This window comes from Centropristis striata, chromosome 15, assembly GCF_030273125.1.
Source record: "Centropristis striata isolate RG_2023a ecotype Rhode Island chromosome 15, C.striata_1.0, whole genome shotgun sequence".
NCBI classification, from domain to species: domain Eukaryota; kingdom Metazoa; phylum Chordata; class Actinopteri; order Perciformes; family Serranidae; genus Centropristis; species Centropristis striata.
This window is the reverse complement of record NC_081531.1, coordinates 9,954,191-9,963,765: the sequence shown is the minus strand read 5'-3', so window position 1 is coordinate 9,963,765 and position 9,575 is coordinate 9,954,191. Positions and strand designations below refer to the sequence as shown.

Here is a 9,575-nt window from a genome sequence, read left to right as displayed (position 1 = left end):
GATAAAAAGCTAAAAAAAATGATAATGATAATGAATTTCATTGCCTTAAGTCTTATTGTCTGGGCACAGTGCCAAATATTAAATTAGACTGCCACCAGAGCGCCACCTAGGGGCAGATCAATAAAAACCTTCAAGGGTTATCCTCAGGAGGGCACTGACAATAAGTATACCAAGTTTGGTGTCAATCCGACCAACCGATTTGGAGATATACAATACTTCAATTTAAAGAGCGGGGCATTTTCCTCTTTAACCGTAAGATCAAAATTGATAATTGTTACACCGCAAATTATCACACTGTTCATGTTATGCATCAATATATTTTTGTCAGGTGATAATAGTAGTAGAGATGCAGAAGGAGATACAGGAGGGGAGGCTGGAGGCTACATGATAAAGGCACATTTGTTTGGACAAATATAATAACAAAATAGCTCATAAGATTTTAATTCAAGCAAACCATTTTCACGGTTGTCTTTCACTTCGACACTTATAGGCTATACCTTTAGGTTTAATTTAACACTTGCCTGGTTGGTTTATTAGTTTAACTGAGAGAATGTTAACATTTCTGATTGACATGAAGATAGCAAAATCTACATACTTGCTATCCCTTCTTTAAAGTAAACTACACAGAGGATTTCATATACAGATCAACTTTAATCTGTTTGATAATAAAGCCTATATTTTGAGTATTTGATTCAGAAATACAAAGCTATAGCCTCTTAAATTTAAAAATCACTGTGTAACCGCCTAAAGTCCCCCCCCAAAAAATGTCCGGTTTCCTTAACAATGATTGAAATTGCTCAATGGACATTCATTTAACAATGTTCTAAACTCAGGTCTAGCCTTTCTACCAGTCCTTATTGTGTTTTTAGTGTTATACAGTAACGGCCATGAAATAGTGTCTCACAGAATAGGAGCTCTACTATTTACTGTATCGTAAAATCAAAATATATTCAATTGTATGGTCAAAAAAAACACATTTCAATGCATATTAATAAATATTCTTTATTTAGTAAATTTTGCACATTGCGCTCTTAACATCACACCCAAATTCTTATTACAAATGGATGTTTATTCTCTGTAAAATCTTTATATTTAGAATTTCTGTACACATTTAATGGTACAACCTTAACCACTACACAGAAGTGTCACCAAAGAGAAACAAAATAGAAACAAAAACATTTTTAAAAAAGAAAGAAAGAAAGAAAGAAAATAAGACTCCTAAAATGTATCCCTAATTGTCACAGCTTGCAAAGCTTGATTACAGATTCCACTGTGCTCATACCCAACAACCCTACAGAAGACCAACAACAAATAGCTAGGCTTGGTCAAAGAGAACAATCACAAGTGAGAAAGTGGCCAAGAAATGAGATGGAAAATGTGTTGGTGTACAAGTGCAAAAGAGAGAAAAAGAGATGATCAACAAAGTAAGAATCACATTTAAAGGAGAAACGACGGAACAAGACACCAAATGTACTTCAGAATTTTATCTTTTCTGTTGCAGCAGTGGTCACGAGTGTTTTTCCTCGGGGAAGATGCCGTTAGTGCAGTTAGTTGACACTGGTGGTGGTAAACCACTTCCCACAGACGGGCTTACTCCGCTCAGTGGCGCGGCAGTAGTTGGTGAACTTCTCTTTCAGGAGCTGTCGGTATTGGTGGCGGTTGTTGTAGAAAGACTGGTTTCTTTCTAAAAATGCCTCGATTTCATCCTGCGTCAGACAATTCTCTTCATCTGAAGTCACTTCTGAATCATCCTGTATTAAGAAGAACACAACCAGAGAGTTGGAGGTCACACAAGAGCCAGAATGAAACCAGTGTATTAATTATTTCTTATTAGGAAAAAGTGAAATGCAGTTAAATATAAAGAACACAGGCTACTGGTGACAACCGTGCTTGTCCTATGATCACAAGACCACATGTCTCCTGTGAGAAAGATTTACAGTCATGGAAAAAATGATTAGACCACCCTTGTTTTCTTCAATTAATTGTTAATTTAAATGCCTGGTAAAACTAAATGTACATTTGTTTGGACAAATATAATGAAACAAAAATAGTTCATAAGAGTTTAATTTAAGAGCTGATATCTAGACATTTTCCATGGTTTTCTTGATAATAATGAAAATCATTAAAGAAAACCATGGAAAATGGCTAGATATCAGCTCTTAAAGTAAACTCGTATGAGCTATTTTTATACCTTTAGTTGTACCAGGCATGAAAATGAACAAGAAATTAAAGAAAACAATGTTTTTTTCAATTTGTTCCATGACTGTATTTTGGAGTATTTTCAAACTATGTTTTCACTGACCAGAAATTCCATGAGACTTGTGTTTGCCTCTGGAGACCTCGCATCAAGGCTAAGGTTATTCTGATTTACACTCCATGGTAACCGTAGTGCAATGCTGGCAAACGTATCGCCACATAAGGAGGAAAATATTTCTTTGGTTCGGCAAGTGTGCACTGATGGGGGACTGTGGCCTGTTGTGTTCCCATCTGACATACAGCCTTCTTCTTTTTGTCCCTGTGGAAATGAGCATACTTTAATTAATACACAGCTTTAAATATTCTGCCTAAAGCACGTCAGTTCTGCAGTCTGTTCCCTCACCTGATCGTTGCATAAAATCTGGCCCTTCCTTTTCTTCTTTTTACTCTTGCATTGAGTGTTTTCCACAGTGTGTGGCCAGCAGCCCAAACGACTGTCGATACGGTCCTCCTTGTCTTCAGCACAGTGATGGACATTTGGGTCATCTCCTGCAGAAGGTAGACAGAGACTCACTGTGAGGAAAACAGTTTTTACTCTATGTTTAAAAGACCCTGAGCTGGTTCGTGTTTTAAGGCCTCAGCATCTTAGAGCTGCTCAAACCGGACCTGCATAGTCATGGTTGCATATTCCCTCAGAGCAGGCAATATCAGAATCTTCTCGCGATCCGGTCTCGCTGCCCTCCATACTTGAGGAGTAGCCGCAGTCACTACCATTGCTGTGGGGGGACAAATCTGGAGAAACACATGGAAAAACATATATAAAACACAAGTTAAACTGCTTGTAGCGATGTCTGTGTTAGAACTGCCCCTTCTTGTTCCCTGCCGAGCAGGTAACCACCATTTGGCCAAATATGGTCACTTCTGGTTTTCAAAAAGCCAAGATGCTGATGGCCAAAATGCCAAACTTGAAACAGTGATAGAACTGATTTAGGAAAGATTAAAAAAAATTCTAGGTTGCACTACAAAGTGAAGATATAAAGTGCAGTTGTAGGACACTACACAGGAAAATATATACAGTCTATATGTCTTTTACCCTGTTTCGTGTTGTCTGGGCAGCTACAGGAAATGCTTCCATTGGCAGCGACGCTCTGATCACATCCGGCCTCCTCCTCCTCCTCCTCATGGCTACCACACACCTGGCAAGTGCTCTCTACAGACTCAAGAGAACCCTGAAACACACCAATTAGACGGACTTAAATACAGGCAAACAAATGTGCAACTGCAGACAAATACAGACATCTTATATATGTACAAGAGCTTTACTGTTGGTGGGGGATTACCTCATCCAGATTCTTCTCCTTGTCCTCTCCCTCCTGTTCAGATATTTCAAAGCCACACTTGTTTTTGCGACGATTCTTCCGTTTTTGTCTCTTTTTCTCCTGCTTCAGCTCTTTGGCCCTCTCCTCCTCAGACAGCTCCTCAACAAACTGCTCTAGCCGACTGATCCCTTGCATCTTCTCCACGGCCATCTACAGGGATGGTAATAAGCATATATTAGCACAAAGCTATAATGCCTTCATCATCTGATAAGCCAGTCTGAATGTAATCTATACACATGCGAAGTCATGACAAGTTATGTACCTCAAAACTTTTACGTAGTGCATCGATTCCCAGATGGAACAATATCTGCCAGGTCTGCTCCTCGGCTCGTAGTTTCTGCCAGATCCTGTGCAGCCGCTCATACAGGTGAATCCCCAGACAGGTCAGGACTTCTTCTTGTGCGATGTCAATGGTCTTGGCATGTCGCTCTCTGCGTCTTAAAATAAAAGCAATATCATCAACCAAATGTATACATTAAAAAGAACAAGGCAGTGTATAAAATGACTCTAATGAAACAGATTTTATCAATGGTAAAAGTGAGCCGAGTAGTATTCACTTTTTCAACATTTACTTACTCGTAGCCTCCTGCAAACTCAGGCTCTGCTCGGCCAAGGAGGTGAGCGATGAAGTCAGTCTCACAGCACACGTGGATGTGGCGTTCGTGAGGGCAACAGCATAGTCCCTCATACAAGGCAGCACAGTACCCCTTCTCTTTAGTGCAGTCCAACTCCCCCACCAGGATGTTGTATGCCCTCAGCACTTTATTCTTACAGTCAGTGCAAAACCTGCAGACAAGAAAGTACTGCACAGTTAATTGAGTTCTTTCTAAACATCTAAATAGCATTTAAGAGAGGGTAATAAGAGCTAGCAAAGTTACCTGTGTTTACGCAAGTATGTCTCCAGTGTCTCCAAGAGACAAGCACTATCAATGAGGACCACCTCATCCCTGCACTCCTGAGACATCAGCTCCCACACATCCATCCAGCTTCCCCTGTAAGCAAACGCACAACCATTAGAGTGATGCCATCACAATACAAACATTGTCTTTTCAACTTGCAACTACTGAATCAACTACTTATAAAAATTATGACTTGAATATCGACTGGTATTTGGAAATTCCAAATATCACAGCGCCGACCTTTTCACAAAAGTGGTTGAAGGAATGAAAGCGGCTGTTACATGGTCAAACATGGCAGAAAACTGAAAATATCCTATTTTGATGAAACGAAGCAAAGTGGAACAAGCGGTTCCAGTTGTTCTACTAGTCCATATTTTGAAGTGTATGCATGGCGGCATGTTAACAGGTATAGTAGTATAGTAATCATTTTCATTAGCCATGTAAACATCTTAATATAATTTTTTTTTCAGAATAAGGGCAAAACACTACTTCTTTTTTTTAAGTTAATATCCTAATATTATAGCAATATATAGTCTAATGTGTAAAACAGAAATCTTCTTGAGGCTTGAAAAAAAGAGCTTAGTTCAGTCTTTTTTGGCTTGTGTCTCCATGATGGGGGAAAAACCTGTCCAAAGGAAAAGATGATGCTGTCGCCTAGTATAATTCTTAAAACCTGCCACTCTGTATGCCCACTTCATTACTTAAACACACTGATCCTGTCTGCTGGAGTTGCTATTCCACATTTCAAATGCAGCCTCTTAACACTAACATCCTGAATGTTGTTTAGAAAAAGAAACAACTCAGCAGTTTGATGGGGAAAATAGATAACAATGGTCACAGTACTCACCCCAAAGGTTTAGGTTTGTGTGTGTCTAAGGAGTGTAACTGGCAGCGTTTGTTCTTTTTACTTTTTGGAATGGCATCAATCATGTCATTCAACTTTGACCTGTAAAAGAAAAAAAAAACATTTTTAGAAAGTATCGTTTTCAGACGTTAAAAAAAAGACAATGTTGAAAGTTTTACATTTGCTACATCGGACTCTAAATAAGAAGAAAATGACACAGTATTTCAGTCTCTAATAACTCAGTATGAGCACAGTTTGAAATTAATTAATTTAAAGTCCCTTGTCACATTATGTCTCAAAGAACTTAACATGCAAAAGTCAGGACTAATTGAGCATAATAAAGAGGGGAGAGGTTTACTACAAATACATTATTTTTGACATCACATATTGGAGTGCACATGTTCATATTCAGTAAAAAATAGGGACTTTATGGTATCTTACCCATGGACGTAGAAGAGGGTGTAGAGCTTCTTTACGTCTGCTAAACAGGGTTTAGTGACAGAGAGCATGCCTGTAGGTTTCACTGTGAGGGGCTCCAGGGCCGGGTTCCCCGATTCCACTAAATGTGAGAAGAGGCGCTCAACACTTCGTCTGCAGCCTACGCATGGCACCAGCTGAGATAATGCACCGTTCACCTCTCTTGGTGTCACCGTCAGGGCCATATTCAAGTCCTGCTGCTTCAACTTGGAGTGATACTAAAGGGCCCGGGAAACATGCATCTGTGTCACACACTTATCAGCTCTGCTATTATTTACATTAGCGAAGAGAAGTGTGTGCGTATGGAAAATCAGATCTACTCACCTCAGCGAACTGTTTCCAATGAGATGTGTTTATTTCTTGGCCATCAACATCCATGATGCTGTCAGAAAATTCCATCACCATCTAACAACGAGATAATGTACAACAGTGAATGTAGATTATCGAAAGTCACAGAGACTTATTTCAGCCATACTGATAATTGTCACAAGTCTTAACCGTCTCTTAGAACATCTTGTGTCACAGTTTACAATACTACACTTAATCACAGGCAGGAATACCTTCCAAGTTGTTAAAGAAAGAAAAATATTTGATACTGATTGGCTATTGGAAGCTATTAATAATTTCTAACTCAGGATTCTCTCCCCCCCAAAAAATAACTTGCAACAACCTTAATTTTATTGTCTCTCTCGTACTGACTTAAATGCAACAATCCGCATGTCGTGTCACTAGGCTGCAACCTAGCTTGAAGGACGGAAACACATTCAGGAATTGGAAATATTCCCATGATTAGAAGGGCGTTACTGGTGCTGCTGTTTTCCCACTTTGTGTCATTACATAAATCTTGTCTTTTTGAATCCCTACACAGCCATGGAAATCTACGAATTTGTCTAAACACTACATTTTCTTCATTTGGTTGTCTAATAGAGAAGATAGGTTAGCAAAACAGTTTTGTCCCAGGTTGGGACTTCAAATGTTTCTAACAGTCAGTGCACTAGTAAACATTTACTTTTGGAAATTAAATCAGTTGGAGAACTTATGGGTTAAGCTAACACATGACCCAAAGAGGCTGATTATAGCCATTTCACACCTGCTCATATATCTCAGTTAATACCTGTGGGGTGGACATCAAGGTGGTGCCAAGTTATAAGTATCTAGGTGTATACCTGGATAATAAGTTGGACTGGTCCCTAAACACGGACACTCTACAAAAAGGGGCAGAGCCGCCTCTTTTTCTTAAGGAAACTCAGATCTCTGGACTGTAGTAAGATGAAGATCTGTAGTAAGATGCTGCAGATGTTTTATCACTCTGAAATGGTAGTGTGTTGCTTTATGCTGCAGTCTGCTGGGGAGGCAGCATCAGTCACAGAGATGCAAGGCGGTTGGACAGACTGGTCAAAAAAGCTGGTGGAGAGATGCACTGTCAAGATGTTCAAGGCTATCCTGAAATACCCGGATCATCTGCTAAACAAAACCTTTATGGACCAAAAAAACCCAGCAGTGGACGGCTCCTCTCTCTCAGGACGGAGAGATACAAAAGATCCTTCGCTCCTACAGCCAACAGGCTGTCTCATTCTAACAGAGATTCTACCAGACTAACTGAATTTGCCCTCGGGGATAAATAAAGTATTTTTTTTTCATTTTGATTTTTGATTTGACATATATGAGAATGCTTACTAACCGTGAGAGTATCATCAATATATAGGGGAATCTGTCTGGCAAGAAATGGGTAGTCCTCTTCCCCTTCCCTGCAAACTGCTACCAGGCGTGCCATGACTTCTTCCAGTGTGGCTGTGGTGCAGATCGCCTGCAGGTGACACACAAGAGACCGACTGACCACATTAGACATCAGCACAGGCTACATCAAGCTAATGCTTATCTATCACAGGTCATTACGGGCTAACTGCAACATCACCTTGCCATTATAAGATATTTTACACGCTAAAAAGGCAACAAAACAGTGTACAAAATTCTGACAATTCCCTGAGGTTGAGAACATCTGACGTAACGCCAGGAACACTGAAGTACACAAAGTACACACAGATTGGTCTTGACCCACATTTAACCAGCTCAGTTAGCAAAACAACCTGCAAAACGAATGCTTGCATAAAGGAAGGGGTATGATATATTAGGTTGTAAAGTCAGTTTGTAGATATTTCGGCAAAAGTTGTTTAAGTTATGGAGAAAGAAGTAATCACGCTAACGCCTTTATGCTGGGCAGGATAAAGCAGTAACCGGCGGCTAGCCTCACGTTAGCCTGCTAGCTTATTTCATTTGCCAGTTCAAGAAATAGAGGAAGCCGGTCAATATATTCCATGCACGATATTTTCAAGTTATTCCTATATACCGACGTTGATAATACCTTAAACAATAATATATAAACTGCAGTTATGGTATAGTTTGTCTACGCCCTGTCAGTGCCAGCAAACTTGGCTAACTTACTAGTTAGCACCGCTGCCCTACAAAGCTAATGTTAGCAGGCTAGGATACTATAAAGGCTAATATAAAGTTAAATTGGGTGACTGGCTACTTAGCAACTGTCACTTTCACCAGTTTCTCCAACTAACGTTAAAAAAAGATTAATTATAATATGTCACCTTGAAGGAATGTCTGACTAAACGCAATCATTGTATATACATACCCGCTTCTGAAAGTTCCTCTTATGAAATAAACAAGTGCGACAGTGAGTGAAGCTGCTACGGTGGCGGAGTCTTCATTACTGATTTGACCTTTGCCCTCTGCACGTAGCCGCTGACGTCATCAGGCGTGTGGCCTGGTGGCCTCCAGGGGGCGCAACACTGACAGTTTTTTTTCAATGCTTTATTGAAAATAACAAAAATAAACATTTCTGGCACGTTTTTCACAGTACATACCTTGCATAAGTGTAGAAAGAATGCTAGGTGAACATCAACCGACGGTAAAACTTATAATAATAATATCAATATTGTAAATTCAGAGCAGTTGCAATAAAATAAATACAAAAATAAATAGACAAAAATAAAATACATATAAAACAGTCTAAATGTTGTTTTCAATATGGGGGATTCGAATTAGTTTTAACTGTTCACTTCAGTGACACAGTTTGACAAACAGAAAATCCATCTTCTTCTTTTTCTTCTTCTTCTTTTGAGTTTTATTTGCAGTTGGCAGACCAACGTACAGGTGCATTACCGCCACCTACTGGACTGGAGTGTGGAGCAGTAGATTAACAGGAAAATAAAGAGAGAAAATAATAATACTGATGAAAAAATAAGATAAAATAAATAAAGTAATAATAAAATTAGATACATAAATGATTTAACGAGAAAAAGGGGAAACAATAGTGTAAATAATAGCATTTTACATACAATTATAAATAATTAAATACATAACTAAATTATCTTGAAAAGGGGCTTGTTTTCTTTGCATGATTTTTCTCCAAGGAGACTTTCCAGGGTGTTACTGTGTTTCCCATCCTCTAGGAGTCTCTTTCTTTCAGTTTTGTACATCTTACATTCTACCAGCACATGTTTGACTGTTTCTGGTAGAAAACCCATTCTGACAAGTAAAGCTTTTATAAATCCAGGTTGGCTAAAATTATTGATGCTAAAAATAATAACTATAATTATATATATATATATATATATATATATATTACATTATAACCAGTCTTGTTTTCTCTTTTTATTTTAATGCTTGGTACAACTAAAGGCACATTTGGTCAGCAAATATAATGATAATAATAAAATAGCTGATGGTTTAATTTAAGAGCTGATTGCCATTTTCCATGGTTTTCCTGAT

The 9,575-nt window shown here is 38.8% G+C and overlaps 1 protein-coding gene across 2 annotated transcripts; it reads right to left on the bottom strand.

Moving 5' to 3' along the window:
* Positions 1-1,151: 1,151 nt before the first annotated feature.
* On the bottom strand, positions 1,152-8,902 carry ggnbp2 (gametogenetin binding protein 2). 2 transcript variants are annotated; one of them, XM_059352400.1, is made up of 14 exons: positions 8,669-8,902; positions 7,477-7,602; positions 6,120-6,200; positions 5,760-6,013; positions 5,322-5,420; positions 4,454-4,567; positions 4,152-4,361; positions 3,838-4,012; positions 3,537-3,725; positions 3,290-3,425; positions 2,863-2,988; positions 2,600-2,745; positions 2,303-2,515; positions 1,152-1,751 (listed from the first exon to the last, which is right to left on the bottom strand). In XM_059352400.1, exons 2-14 carry the CDS (start codon positions 7,567-7,569, stop codon positions 1,548-1,550), a joined length of 2,040 nt encoding a protein of 679 aa, XP_059208383.1. In that variant the 5' UTR covers positions 7,570-7,602; positions 8,669-8,902; the 3' UTR covers positions 1,152-1,547. The 2 variants fall into 2 exon arrangements, with proteins under 2 accessions (XP_059208383.1, XP_059208382.1); XM_059352399.1 differs by lacking the exon at positions 8,669-8,902 and adding an exon at positions 8,437-8,558.
* Between the last annotated feature and the right edge of the window lie 673 nt (positions 8,903-9,575).

Coding starts and splice junctions, on each gene's coding strand:
- ggnbp2 (XM_059352400.1), bottom strand. CDS start 7,569: ATGGCACGCCTGGTAGCAGTTTGCAGGGAAGGGGAAGAGGACTACCCA. Junction 4,362..4,453: donor ACATACTTGCGTAAACACAG/GTAACTTTGCTA, acceptor TCTTGTCTGCAG/GTTTTGCACTGACTGTAAGA. Junction 2,989..3,289: donor CCCAGACAACACGAAACAGG/GTAAAAGACATA, acceptor GTGTTTCTCCAG/ATTTGTCCCCCCACAGCAAT.